The 15070-nt window shown below is 35.7% G+C and overlaps 1 protein-coding gene across 1 annotated transcript; it reads right to left on the bottom strand.

The window, feature by feature from the left end:
• Window positions 1-358: 358 nt before the first annotated feature.
• Window positions 359-4545, bottom strand: LOC103720049 (mitochondrial intermembrane space import and assembly protein 40 homolog). Its single transcript, XM_008809579.4, has 4 exons — window positions 4309-4545; window positions 1308-1339; window positions 1007-1132; window positions 359-754 (listed from the first exon to the last, which is right to left on the bottom strand). Exons 1-4 carry the CDS (start codon window positions 4415-4417, stop codon window positions 575-577), a joined length of 447 nt encoding a protein of 148 aa, XP_008807801.2. The 5' UTR covers window positions 4418-4545; the 3' UTR covers window positions 359-574.
• Window positions 4546-15070: the final 10525 nt, after the last annotated feature.

Here is a 15070-nt window from a genome sequence, read left to right as displayed (position 1 = left end):
TGTGCCAATTGTTTATTTCTTTAGTCTGCCAAAAAGAGACCCAATTAATTCCACCAAGCTTTTTGTGGACCTGGTTTGGGTTGCTCTTCAGTCTTTATCTCCACTAGAAATTTTATATCAAGAAACCAATACTCTCCTCTCCCATTTCAGGGAGGAAACCTCGCCAGGATTTAATTTCTGTTACTGCAGTATTAATGCAAAATAAATTCATAAACAGGCTGCTTTTTCATTACTCACTACTCTTTCTATAGCCAAATCTCTCAATGCAGCAGAAATTAAGAAGAAAATCTTTTTCAAGGTTACTTGGTAAATATAGGCCTTCACTGCATGTTTGTAGAAGCATCACATGAGAGACACCTTTTCATCATAATCATCTGCTTAACAAAATTCAATCTATTTCACTGCTCCTCAAGATGTAATTGTAAAAAGCAGGATATAATGTTGGGATTTTCAAGCTAAAATTGAAGCCTGAATAGGTAATGGAAACAAAACCTTATTAAATCAGCAAAAGAATATATGGAGTCATAAAGTTCACAAGCTCCAAGATTGACGCAAATTGATAAGGTCTCAGATCTCAATTCTTTGATTTAGGTACTCTGGACCACAATGGAGGTATTATCTTGTAGTCTTTGACTTCCTCTTCCCCCTTACCGCTTTCACTTTCCTCTTCACCTAAAACATCCTTGGAAAATGCATCAGGATTTGCTTTGATGCAATCCTGCAAGGCAATAAAGGGTTTCACACAGTCTGATCCCTACAAAACCAAAACCAGATCATTAGACTTGCATAGCAGTTCAAAATCTTCCTTAGGACCGTTCACCGTATTAAATTAGTCCCACATGAGAAAATAAAATCAAACAGCATTCTGCCAAGGAGCTAGCTTATTGAATACACAGTAGCAATAGTAATATTAACAGCAATTTTAGAGTAAGCCAAGGAAAGAGAGAGAAGCAATTGAAAAATACAAAAACTCATCAGAATTCAGCAGTTTTTAGATGAGGGTTACCTTCTCTTCAGCAGTGCTCTTAATAAAGCAGACGAAAGCCTCTGTGAACTGAGTCCCACAAGGACCCTTTCTCAACTCTGCAACGCATGGGCACTCCAGTGCTCTCTGTGCCTTCATATCTAGTGACTACAATAACCAAGAAACTCAGATTTTAATTGTCAAAAGAATCAACTTATATTGAACAACAAAACTAATAAATAACTCGCCCAAAGGAAAAGAAAAAAGAAACTAAAAAACAAGGCCACCACATCTAAATTCAAGAACAAGTGTAACCTTGCCTAAATCATAAAAAAGAACAGACCTCGTTCTCATTGCTGCCCAAAGCTGTAGCTTCTGCACATTTCAAAACATGCAAAGATATCATGGGAGAATTAAACCACTAAAATGCAGGAATCAAGCATTCGCATTCAACTCAAAGATTATAACTGAGATTTGAAACAACTACCATGACTCCAGCCATTATTTTTTTATTTTCTTATTTATTTATTTATCTCTATGTATTAAAATATTAAATTATAGAGGAATATGCCACTTTAGATTTGGTCTGTCAAATTTCGTCACCAAAATACCCTTACTTCAGCCCCATTTGGTATTGTAGTTGGAGAGCCAAAGAGCTACTTGGAAGGGTCGAAATCTCTTTTGGATGATTTTGAGGTATTTAGTAAAAATTTTGAAACAACTTTTTGCCCGCTCCAAAAATTGAAAAAAGTCTACTAGGGGAAAGCTCCAATTTGAAGCTTTTGGGCAAAAGCTTTGCTTGAGAAAACACAGGAAGCTGTTTAATTTTAATGAAAATTTTACAGAGATGAAAATGCCCATGTTCATCTGTCCCTTATTCTTGGACCTCGAAAGCAGCCCTCCCCAAGTCGATGCCTCTAATCCCTTCACCTTGCCATGCTCCAACCTAAATCCTTCCTAGACCATGTGGTGGGTGTCATCAAGATCAGCGAATCTGGTGCCACTCCAACTTCTGATGGTAGCTGCTCGAGGAGTTGAAGAAGATTTGAGGTCTGGCGAGGCGGCAGAAGAAAACGATGAAGATAAGGGGGGGCTTCACGATCTGGAGGGAGCAGGTTGACAATGGACTTAGGAGCTTGTGGAGGCAGAAATTGTTACTGGGGTTTGAGAACATCATCTGGTCATCATCGAAGACTGGGACAAAGGCCAGGAGGATCAAGGGTTTTCTTCATTTATGCCATGCTCATGCCCCATGGCGGAGAGAACATTTTGGAGCAAGCCAGAGATGAAAGAGCAAGGGTTTTGGTGAAGGAAATTTTTCTTTTTTCTTAATGAGTTTTTTGAAAGAGTTCTAGGTACGGATGTTCAAAGGATTCTGTTGATAATCATAAAATATGTTATGTAGAAGTAAGTATAGTTGTAATGGAAGAATTAAGATAGCACTTTTCATAAATCTGCCAATTAGAGCAGAATGGCATTGTCTTCTTCTTCAAAAAAAAAAAAGCATGATGATACTAAAAGTACACAGTAATATATTTCTTTTTCCTCAAAAATTAAATAACTTATGTGTTGCAATTTATAATGATAATGAAGGTTCTTTGAAAAAACTCTAATTACATTAAATATATAAGGAATTTAAATAGCAATTGTAATCAAATTATTACCTTTCTCCGATAGTTGTTAAAGAATGAAAATAACAGTTGCTACTCCCATTGTCTCACTATAATAGTCAGAAGTTATTTTATATTTTTACTGCTTATAGAAATGAAATTATATTTCTAAATTTGAAGTTTATACCAGCTAGAAAATTTCCCAAAGGTAGCTTGAGCAAATAAAACCATTATTTTTTTCTTACTTTTCATTATATCTTATCGTAACAAAGAACCTATTTTTATTTGCTGATCCAAACAAAGTTGATTGTGTTGTGGTGAATTTGAAGTTTTGGGATCAAAGATGCTGAACAAATAATGTATGATACTACAAATAATTTATAAATTAAAAAGTGGTGTGATGAATTTGATGTTTTGAGATCGGAATGACAATTATTTTTTAATTATATTATTTAGATTAAAATATCAAGATAAATTATTTATAAATTAACAATACTTTCTTAAAGCACTTTCTTAGTTTGGTTATCAAACAAATGTTAAAGCACCATGGCACTTTAGAAGTGTAGTTACCAACAATAAACATTTTTTCTTAAAGGCTCTATATTACCCAAAACTCTACAAACAAAAGCTCTACTACCTACAACAATACCAAACTGGGCCTTCCTCTCCTCAAGAATATCTACGAAAAATACATTTAAGAAGATCCATGTGTGCCCGTATTTATTTCTTCAGCTCTAATTCTTACTTGCATTGTTTCTCCATCTCTTGTTCATGTCCCCAAATAACTGGACTCTTTTTAAAATTTAAAAACAAAAATTACTCTTTATCCAATCCACATATTCTATCTCTATTATCCCCAATTCTTTGAACCTTTTTTTAATAATTTATTTTTTATATGTGGTACATGTGTTCATTGCGAGTTTATTTTTGTAAGTTCTAGGACTTACCAACCATCCAGTTGACACCCTCCTGATTTCAACAAACTTGAACCCTAAAACCAGTCAATTTCTGCTGCATTCAAGTATCCAGCAGTTGGTGGAAACACATTTTCTGCTGCATTTGGTTCATGGAAAAAAGAAAGGTAGTATAGGAATAGTAATCCCTCTTGGAATAGTCATTATTTTGCCGTTTGATTGAATCTTTTATTCTTGGCTGAAAAAACCTTAGCGTTGGGTATTATTTTTGTCCATACAAAAAGGGAAGAATTAATTTTCAGGCCTTTATTCCAGGAAATAGTTATTCCATCCCCACCTTGGAAAATCTATTCCAGAAATAAGCATGCTCGACCATTTAAAGCTGTTTCTCATGAATAAGACTGACTCCAAGCCTTATTCCCACTTTACTCCCGAACCAAATGCAGCTAAATAAAACTTGTTTCGTGATTTAACAAAGACAAATTTCCTCCATCATAACCTACCACTCTTTTTTAATCAAAAAAAGTTAGTTTTGAAAGCCCATTTCTCTGAGCAGTTTAAATTTCCTCCATCAGTCAAAGATTAAATTCCTCCATCTCTAGAATTGCAATAACTCTGCTTTAATTTTAATTTTTTGTTCTTTTACAATCTAAATTTTTCCAGCAAGCATTAATGGGTGAACACCCACTCCTCTAACATAAACTGGTTTCGTTGTTCAAATTAAAATACCATCAATTGATGACTTTAACGATCCGGTCCTCGCATTACTACGAGCTAATAACGGGAGGCAAATAAACTTCAAAAGGTTTGGCGCACGAACCTGCGACTAGATCTTCAAAGGAAGGCGCCGGTGATGGAGAGGGTTGGGTTGCAGGTTGAGATGTCTGATCTCCTTCTGATGAGGAGGCATCGCTCTGAGTTTGGCCCATCAAGAGCAGGAACAGGAAGGTTGCTTGGGATTTCTCTCCAAGGATCAGAAGTGAAAGGGAAGCGCTTTTCTCTCTCCCTCTCGCTTTCTATTATTTCCGCTCTCGCTGGGAAGGGCTTTTATCCCCACCGCGGTGCAAAACGAGCATCCAGCGGTCCCTGGAAGGTCAAAGGTGGGTAGCGGAGCGGGAATAGCAAGCCAACAGGGCCGTTTTTGGTTTGTAGCACCGAGTCCAATCGGATGGGCCGAAGTTCTGTGCCCAAAGAAAAAAAACTCGTTCGTTTGGTTCGGATTGTCGCAGCTTTTGGTGAATTACTCGGTTACGCAAGTTCCACCATTGTTGAATCAATTTCCAAATTGGCACATGCAACTCATGTAAAAAAAAGGATCTCATTGCGATATATATTTTTATAATATTTTGTTCAAAACCATAGAGTCAAATTCTTTGTGGTGCGCTGTTTACAGCGCATATAGTTGTATAGTCATGATAGCCCCCTTGACATATGATCACAGAGACGGACAGCTATCAAATATTCAAAGACGATGCATCATGTATAGCATGCAATCTCGTATAACGTGCTATGTCCAACAACCATCAGTCTTTATAATTTGATCAAGACTATATAGTGCAAAACATATTCCATAAATAGCGTATAGTGATCTAAATTGGATCACCGAAGTAATTTTAGATCACTCGCGATCCTTATCCTCAATGATTTAAGAACACCATATTTGGCATGCTATGTTCTACTGATCAGAGATTCTCAAGCATCTACGAGTAATCTGTTTGGTATTGCATGGAAATCCAAGAACACTCACCATATAATACTAAAATTATCACTGATATATTCTGAAAAAATATAATATTAGTCAGATAAAATTTAGTATAATAAAAATTAAATATATTATTTATATATTAATTATTAATATATTTTAATTATTAATGCTACAAGATATAATAATTATTATTATAGAATTAATATTTTTATTGATACTTATAGTATATTTCTAATACTAATAATTATTTTGATTAAAAAATAAGGTAAATAGAAGTAAAATATCAAATATTTTCATTATATAAATATAAAGTACAATATATTTCTACTATAATTTAAAATATTATTAAATGATTAATAATATAATAGAATATAATATATCATAAATATAATACTGATATAATATATTAACACTATGTTAATAAATCAATTTTTTCTATTAGACTGAACGTCATTTTTATTCTCGACTTTTAACCAAAATCACTGCTCAGGAACGGTCTTGAATTTCTAACCTGAAAGACAAACATTCCGTCACTGAGCTGGGTGGGGATTTGAGAGGTGAGAGTGATTTGGGATCACTGGATCACCATGGTCAATCAAACACAGTAACCTCATCACCTCCATCTATATTGTCTTTGATCTTGAGGTGATCTCCCATATCAAATGTCTCCTAGAGGATCCTAACCCAAAAATATAATAGAATCCAAGTTCTAAATTAATAGCTGATCTGGTGTTCTTACCAACTGATTGGAAGAGAGCCGATCTCCTCCTACTTTGATCCTATCCCAGTCGTCTGTCCTCTGGTACCAGTCCGGCCTTGTTCCCGCCAGCACCAACTCCCTCGTAGCCGCAATCGCAACATTCACTTTATCCTCCAACTTCCCATCCTCGCCATTGACTCCTTAATTTTGGCCTCATTGCCGCCAAATCAACCTTCAAAATAATACATGATACAGTAGAGATGCGGAAGCGATGGTTCAAAAGGAGAAAGCCATAGGCCACGCCCTTAGCCGTGGTCAGGGGGGAAGAAGAGTTTTTTTCGTGCCATAATTATGCTACAAAGAAGATACTAAAGAGTGCATTACTTCTACGGCTACTATATCTCGTAGATGTTGACTTTGTAATTCGCGGTCACGACTCCAAACTAATAGCAGTCAGAGATCGGCGTATCTTTGACACGTTTGTCTCCGAAGCAGAGCTGAGGGCTGCCTGGAAAGATCTTATCTATGTGAGGCTTGTTTGGAAGTGGATAGCATCCACTTCGAAGAAAATTCTGCCACGGTGATCTAGTGGATATTCGGGGTCTGCATAAGACCGGTGACAGACACCTGTTGCTACTGGATATCCGCAGGCTGTCGAGAGGTTGTGGCACATTTCAAGCCACTATCGGCTACCGAGAGACAAACATGGCTGCCGACTGAGTTGCCACTTTCGTTGCACTGCATTCGAGTGGGATCTTCTAGAAAACCCACGAGGCTGCCCATTTTCTTAAGGTACTTGTCAATCACACTATTACTATGAAACAACATTTGCCAATCAATTACTAAACCAGCTTGGTTGTTGGCTTAATATAAAGGCCCAGTCTTACAAGGAAAAAAAAAATCTATATGAAATTTTAATAGCACATGAATCAAAAGTATTAAAATCAGCATTATAACATAAAGCAAAAATATTCCATCAAAAAAAAAGAAAACACAAAAACAAAGAAAAAAGTAACAAATTAAAATAATATGAATCTACAAAATAAAATAATAATAAAAAAATCCACAACATCAACATCACTACGCTCATAACCCCACTTCGCCATATGCGACAATTCCTTAGCATCCACTTTCCATTGAACGACTTAACAATGGAAAATTCTCTTATTAAATTTATCTCCGTGGGAACATGACCATAAAAATATTGTCTAGTAACTAACTAAATATAATATCTAAGATTCTGATCTAACAATAACTGGCTTTGATACATAAAATATGCGTTCTGTTTTGTAAAATTAGATTTTTTGATTCTATATATTCGAGTAAGGAAAGAGAAATTACAACCTATGAACCAATCTAGATCCTATTCTGAATAAGAAATTTCATTTTGGCAAAAGAACCCATTCACAAAGTGAGTCCTCCAAACTCCACAAAATCCTAGCACGAGAAGTGGGAGAGGCCTTAACTTCTCTCATTCGGTTTTATTTCATGCCTTTTCTTGAAAAATAAACCCCTCCCTATTAAATGAAATATGGAGAAACAATTACATGAAAACTACTCAAGTTTAAAAAAGATTTTTCTTTATAAAATCTCTCTAATAATTAGTCATGATCAATAGGATCATGACAATCCACTGGATGTGTGTGTGTGTAAATATATGTATATGTATATATACCCACATGTGTACACACACATATCTATATATGTTTGTATGCATATATGTATATGATTATACCATATTTACCCGCCAAAAATTATTTTTTAGATTTATATATCCCTCAAATCATCTTAAATTTTACAATAATGTCTCCTCCTTCAGTTTTTTGCTGAAATTGTTATGGAAAAATACAACTCTTTGTACTATAAGTTAAATTGTAGATCTTTTCAAGGGTATTTATAGAAGAAGCTAATAATGTTATTTTATACTTAAAATAGTTAAATATTTAGTCAAAAACCTAATGAGAGGATATTTATACTCTTTGTAGTTTTTTTTTTTTGAGAAAAGAACTAAGCTATATCATAGCATTCTCCTGAAAATTTGACAAACCCCCTCTCTCTGAACTCTAGAATTCTTTCAAAACTCTTAAGAAAAAACCAAAAGAAAGGATTTGAAAAACTTAGGGGCAGTTACTATAAGGGTGTCAACCGGGTCGGGTTCGTCCGAATATGAGTTGAGTCGAATGCGGATCAGCTCAAAAATTTGTCAGCTTAAATCTAACCTTTTTTATTAAGTACGTAATTCAACTCCACTCACATAACTCGTTTTAAATGGGTTAAGCAGGTCGGGATATAAATTGCTACCCTAATCATATATTAAGGATGGCAATAAGTCGAGCCATGGTGGGATTCTAGTTAAAAACTTAAAAACTCCCAACTCAAACCCAACCAATTTATAATCGGCTAAAACATGCAATCCCATACTCATACATAAACTCTGTTGACCCTAAAGGGTTGATTTTGATGATACAAAACAGTTGAATCAAAAAGTTGACTAATCTATTACTTTGAGTTTAATTGATTAATTTTAAAAAGCAAAGAAGAAAGCCTCTCCACATCAAGAAGTTAAACTCCAAAAGGCTATGAAATATTTTTTGGAAGTTCACATACAAGCACAAAAAATTTTATCCTGAACTACCTCAAGAGTCGACCCCATGCTTGTAACGAGTTGACCCCAAGCCTGCAATAAGTCGACCCCGACACACTGTCACTAACCGATATATCTTAATGAGCCGACTCCAATAGATCGCGAGTCGACCTCAGAATAGTCTCAGAGGATAGACAAAAAGACAAGAAATTCATCACATTGATGAGTCGACCCATGAAGTACTCGAGTCAACTCTAGCTTAGCAAGAGTCGACCCCAGAGTGGCCACAGAGAAAAGAAAGAGTTGAAAAAATTATCGCATTGGCTTGTCGACCTATGAAATTCATAAGCCGACTCCAGTCAAACTAGAGTCGACCCTAAAATGGCCACAGTGGAAAGACAAAAAGCAGTGAAACTTAATCCATTAAAGAGTCAACCTCTAAAAGCAACGAGTCAACCCCAGTCATTTGACGAGTCGACCCCTTTACACCTGAGAGCAGTAACAGTTAGTTTTTATGTGAATCAGAATGGCTATTTTATTCTCACAACGGCTCTATTAATTGTTTAACGACTAGAAAAGTATGCCAACCATATCCAAAGAGTATAAATATATGGGAACACCAAAGAAAAAGACGAGCTCAAGCACTACAAAGAAAAATTCACTAGAGCGAGAAAAGAAAAGCAGGAAGAAAGAGCCTCAAAAAGAATATCATTCAAGAGCTTTCCTTGCGAGCTGAAAGATCACATCTTCAACATCAGAGAGTTGGCAAAGCGCCTTCAAAAGCAATCAAAGCAACCAAAAGTGTCTAGCTCCATTTACTATTTTGTATTTATTGTCTTAGAGTTGTATTCATTATGCTTAATTTTTTTTCATTCTTTACTATAACAAGTTTCAAGAATTTAAACTTGGGGAAAAGGTCCATCCAAACCTGAAATTGGATTGTAAAGGTTTTGGTTGATTGCCTGAAAAAATCAATTGGATTGACTGTGAATCTGAAAAATAATCAGTGTAGGTTTTGATCGATTTTCTAAAAAAATCAACTAGGTTGATTGTCAATCCGAAAAACAATCGATTAAAGATTTTGGTTGATCGCTTGAGCAAATCAACTAGGTTTGGTTGTTAACTCAGAAAACAACTATGATGTAATAACTCGAAAATTTTCAAGAATAAAGTATTAGGGAGTGGATGTAGGTGTGGGATTGGCATCAAATCACTATAAATCTCTAGTATTTGCATTGCGTGATCTATTTACTTTTATCTTCAGCATATTTAATTATTAGTTTATTGTTAAAGTTTGTATTTCTCTATTAAACATTTAATTCCGCTGCATTCAGTTAGAATTTTTTGAAAAATCCAATTCACCCCCTCCCCCCCTTTGGCTGCATAGCTGGGCAACAAACCTGAACCCAGCTACCAACCTATTAGGATAATAATGGATCAGATCATGTTGGGCTCAAGTCAGAAATATCTCAACGAAACCCATAATTGAATGAGAAGAGCTAATCCATTCATGTAAACAAATGATTGAAATCATTTGCTTACAAGGTTGACAAGAATGAAAGCCTTGAGAAAAATAGATGTGCTATAGAAAAACAGGAGGGTGAAATCATTACAATGTATAGTTTGAGGTGTGCTAAATAATGGCAGCAATAAAAAATACTTATCAAAGTCAAAGCAAGTGATGTATAGAAGATCAACATCACAATCTTGCCCCACTTGATGGAAAAAGATATCTATCATTATTTACCCCTAATAATAGATTATTCATAAGCTACTTTCAACTATGCAATTGGTGGGGAGGATGGAGAAGGCGATGTATTGGAGGAGCGGGCAAGGGGGGTTGAACAGACAAGGAGACTGGAGCGAACAAAGGGGAGGAAGTAGCCATGGATGAGGTGGGCATGGAAGATGATTTGGACATGTTATGTCTAGTAAGCCTCTACAAGAGCTAACTATCCTAATCGGAGCAAATGCTATTACCCTTGGTCCACAATCAATGGCATATTTGGCTATGTCTCACCATGCCTCGACTTAAGTCATAGGTACCAAGGTTTCAAATCCCATGAGATAGAGATGTCTCGGTTTCTCCATCGAATAGGATGCCCCACTATACTGCCCCGTTCCGGCGGCGGTCTTGATCATACATCCTGATAGATATCCTTCTGTCTCCCCCCTTCTTTTTTTCTTTTCTTTTTTTTTTCTTTTTTTTCTTTTCTTCTTTGTTTTTTTTTCTTCTACCTTCCTTTCTTTCCTTTCTTTTTCTATCCCTTTATTTCTTTTTTATTTTTTCTTTTTTCTTCTTCTTTCTCTTTCTTTTTTTCCTTCTTACCTTACTTTCTTTCTTTTTCTTCTTCCTTTCTTTCTTTCTTTCCTTTTCTTCTTCTGCTTTCCTTTCATTTTTTCTTTTTTTCATTCTTTTCTTTCTTTTTCTGCTTTCCTTTCATTTTTTTCGTTCTTTTCTTTCTTTTCTCTTTCTTCTTCTCTTCCTACCGAATAGGTTTTGAAATTTCGACTCTATTCCAGTCCCGTTTCTCACATTAATGAAACAGGACGGCTAGGATGCCCCCCATCCTATGAGGACTTCAAACTTTGACATGTACCACTTTCACCATCAACCTACAACAACCTATCCTTCATCTTATGTCAGGACTCTTGGTAAACCACCACCACCCATTGAAAAAGCAAATTCCTTCCATGTAAGCCCTCAAATCCACTTTCTATTTCACTTGCATGTGAAGTCCCATTGTCCTTTTCCTTCTCTTGCTGAAACTTGGAAAACAAATATACCAAAAACCATTTCTTTCAAACCCCTCTCTAAAAACCTCATTAGCGCTCTCCCTTTAAAAAGGTAGCTTGCTTTTGGTATGGTGATTTGGCCCATCTCCAAAGTGCTACAAACAACATTGTGTGGTTCTCCAAGCAAGAAGTCAGATGTGCCTCAAAGACTTGCCAAGCCTCTCCAAACCCCTCTCATCCACTAGAATCGATGATCGTTGGAGACCAGCCTAAGCTTAAGCCTTTATACCAATCAACACCAAAAATCAGGACCCTCTTCAATGATTCCTTATGTACATGTATTGTCAAAGATCTCCAGTTCCCATCTTGCTTCGAAATCTCCTCTCAAGTTATGATTGGAGGCTGCAATATTTTGGGTTTAATTAGTTTCTTGTTACATTCCCCACCAGAGGGCAGGTGGTTGGGCACATCTCAAAAGAGTGATCCAAATATGCCACTTTTTCTTAGTGTGACACCATGGTCAATGAGGAATGGTGGTTGACCATATAGGCTTAACCATTATACAATGCTTCAATTTTTAGGGTTGCCAAAATTCTATCATAGTGCAAATTACATCCATAGATCAATCGCTGCATTGTTACTAAGCAAGGTTGTTGTTAAGATCATTAGAAAAATAGGAGACTAGATCCATGTAAATATAGCCTGAAACAAGGGAACCCCTTGTCCCCGTTACTTTTAATTCTTGCAATCAATTCTCTTAATAAAATATTCAACAAAGTTGCTTTATCTAAGATATATATATAGACGTGCTCATTGGGCAAGCCGGGCGAGGTTCGGGCTAGACCCAACACTATGTATAAACAAAATTAGCTAGGCCTGTGCCTGGTAGCTTCGAGCTTCTATCTGGGCTTGGCCTTGGGCTTTCACCAATTAACTATGAGCAGATAGATTCATACGGAGCCTACATCGGCGACGGGGGCAGAGAGTACAGAAATAAATACCTATCAAAAGTAGAGGTTGAGGGCCATATATTGGTGATGGTGGAGAGGGCGAGGGGTGGTGGTGGAAAGACGAGTAAATTTCGACATTGGTGAGGTTGGAAGGGAGAGCGATGGTGGAGAAGCCCTAGGGCCTACCTAGAGTAGATGTTCGATTAGGAGGTGTAGGAGCGTTGCATGGTTATGTGGTGCTTGTCGTCCTCCTTGATCTCCACCTCAGCCTCAAACGAACTTGAACCCGACTTGTTTAAAGGATGGGCTCAAAAATAAAGCCTGGTTCGGCCCTTTGGGCTTAAAAATCAGGCCCAATCCCATACAAAATGATCCGAGTTCAAGCAAGCCATTTGATATTTGAGCACATCTAGATATATGTTGGATTGGGCAACCCCTAGACTATTGGTGGCACTAAAATTTGACAATATACTGACGATATTCTCATCTTTGTCTAGGCTAGGAAGGATTACATATGTGTTCTGAAGTTAATACTATATTATTTCAAACTTGTGACATGATTGACTATGAACTTTCACAAAATCTCAATTTTCCTAGTTGGCATTGAGAGTGTAGACAAACCTCGATTTACTGCTCAGCTAAATTGCAAGATTCCCCTCTCTCCTTCACTCGCCATAGTTGATTGGATGCCATTGATTTGAAAAGCATACTTTTATATCTGGGAGATAGATTTATCCTTGTTAATGCCATTCTATCTATACTTCCATAGTACTTTATGTCGCTCTATAAAATACCTGAGTGGATGGTCAAAAGAATTGATAAATTCAAATGTGCATCCACACCATCCAATGCGATCTCATGCGTTGTAACTAGAAACTATATGCTTAGAAAAAGGAGGGCTCAATGTTTAAGATTTGAGGCTAATTAATCAATTAATACTAGCACAATGGCGCTAGCATTATTTGAAAAAGGTAAAACCCTTGGAGAGAACAAAGCCATTGAGTCAACCTACTGGATAGAATCTAAAAAGGAGAACCTCACCTTAGAAAGATATGGTTGCTTCCTTAACCCCACCATGGAACAAAACCATCAGATCGAAAATGACCCAAGTGCACTCTTCTGAGAAGATTTATGGATTAGAGAACAACCTCTATGTAATTGTTTTCGTAATCTTTGCAATTGTTATTATGACACCCAGCCTAGCTAATAAGAAACTAGGCCTAGTCTACTTGATCGGCCCAGATGTACAAGTTAGAGTAGGAGACGGAAAAGAAATATAATCATGTTCAACTTGGAATAGAAAATGGACTCTTCCATCTCGATTTTCTACGAGAGCTAGAAAACCTAGCATCTAATGGCTATTTAAAGAACCTGCACCCCTTGTTGCCTCACCACCGACAGGTTTTGCTGATCACCACCGCTAAACTATCGTTGGTTTCTTCATATTCTCTTTTTGACTTCCAACGGTCTTGGCTCACGGTGCTCATCGGAGATTTCAGTTGAGTGCTCGCTGAAGTTTCGGTTCTGAGGGAAATTTTCAAAATTATTTAAATATATAGGTTGGTTTCGCTCGCATGGTAAGTAATATAACCATTTTTCTAAATTTATTGACAAATTATAATATTATTATATTAAAAAATTTGAATCATACTATTCATGATGCATGATTTTGATGAATGATATTTTATTATTTAATATACTTTATTTTAAAATATCACGATGATGCATGGTTGGAAATATTGAACTCATTTGATTGATTTCAATATCGAATGATTTCTTGTATTTTTGTTGAACTGAGATATGAACTGCATGATTGTTTCAAACTCTCAGCCTGACTATGCTAAGAACCCTACCAATGGGGGCTAATATGTTGGCACTTGATTTATCATGAAAGGTTTATGTCGCAAGAAGATGCACGACATACTACAAGTAGTTACGTGGTCCTGAAAGACTTTGCTGCAAGAAAATGTTTGGCACACCCCAAGAAGATACGCGGTATCATGACCCTACCATATAAAAAATATAGTCATAGCTCACGATTGACGAGATAAACTTGATGTTTTGAAAGAATTTGGATTTATGAATAAAATTTGATTTTGAGAAAGATTGAATTTGGCATGCATAATGTTTTGATGATATTTCATATTATGGCTTGGTTTGAATTAATGAATTCTATATACTTATTTCTATAAATAATTATTTAACTTATTACCTGATTAAACTAATTAAAGTATTCATTACTTACTAGGTTGTTTACCTCATTATTATATATCTTACTATTTTTACATATTTGAGAACTAAGATGGCCTAGGATTATTCTCGGGAGAGAGACCAGAGACCGAATTCGATATCTTTAATTTATATAGGATTTGATTATAAGATTATTTGAATATTGTTGGTTTGTTGAGATATTAAAAATTTAGTTTTAATTATTTAAATTAAAATTTGAATATTAATTAATTAAATTTATTTTATTATTTGTTTTATGTTACCGGAATGAGATGCCTTATAGAGAAAATTTATAGCATCACTGTTCCGCAGCTATTCTCAAATTATGGCTATTAAGAACACTCTGAGCTCCTCTAGTTTTTGTTGTTCTAGTTGACCTCTGCCTGATCGTAACTCCACTCGTGCTCCTGATCCTTTTCTTGTGGTGTTTCATTTTATATACCATTTTCTTCCAATAAAATAGGTGCATGCGCCACCCTTTTCATCCAAAAATAAAATAAAATAAAATATTAATTATTAAACTTAGGAGTAATGGCATATTTCATAAATAGCTATTAGTATTCATGAAAATCTTATTTTTATGATTTAATTATAAGAATATTTTTAATAAAATAGCATGAACAAAGAACAATCAAAATCGTTTTTTTTTTTTTTGAATTTTTGGAAGTGATATGGATA

The sequence above is a fragment of the Phoenix dactylifera genome, unplaced genomic scaffold (genome assembly GCF_009389715.1).
Source record: "Phoenix dactylifera cultivar Barhee BC4 unplaced genomic scaffold, palm_55x_up_171113_PBpolish2nd_filt_p 000144F, whole genome shotgun sequence".
NCBI lineage: Eukaryota > Viridiplantae > Streptophyta > Magnoliopsida > Arecales > Arecaceae > Phoenix > Phoenix dactylifera.
Note: the sequence above shows the minus strand (reverse complement) of the source record. Positions and strands in the feature narration are given on the sequence as shown.

What these genes read in the sequence shown, in the direction of transcription:
- LOC103720049 (XM_008809579.4), bottom strand. Translation starts at nt 4,417, where the DNA reads ATGGGCCAAACTCAGAGCGATGCCTCCTCATCAGAAGGAGATCAGACA. An exon ending in CTTTGAAGATCTAGTCGCAG is followed by an intron (nt 1,340 to 4,308) that starts GTTCGTGCGCCA and finishes TGAAATGTGCAG; the next exon opens with AAGCTACAGCTTTGGGCAGC. An exon ending in AGAGCACTGCTGAAGAGAAG is followed by an intron (nt 755 to 1,006) that starts GTAACCCTCATC and finishes TTGGTTTTGTAG; the next exon opens with GGATCAGACTGTGTGAAACC.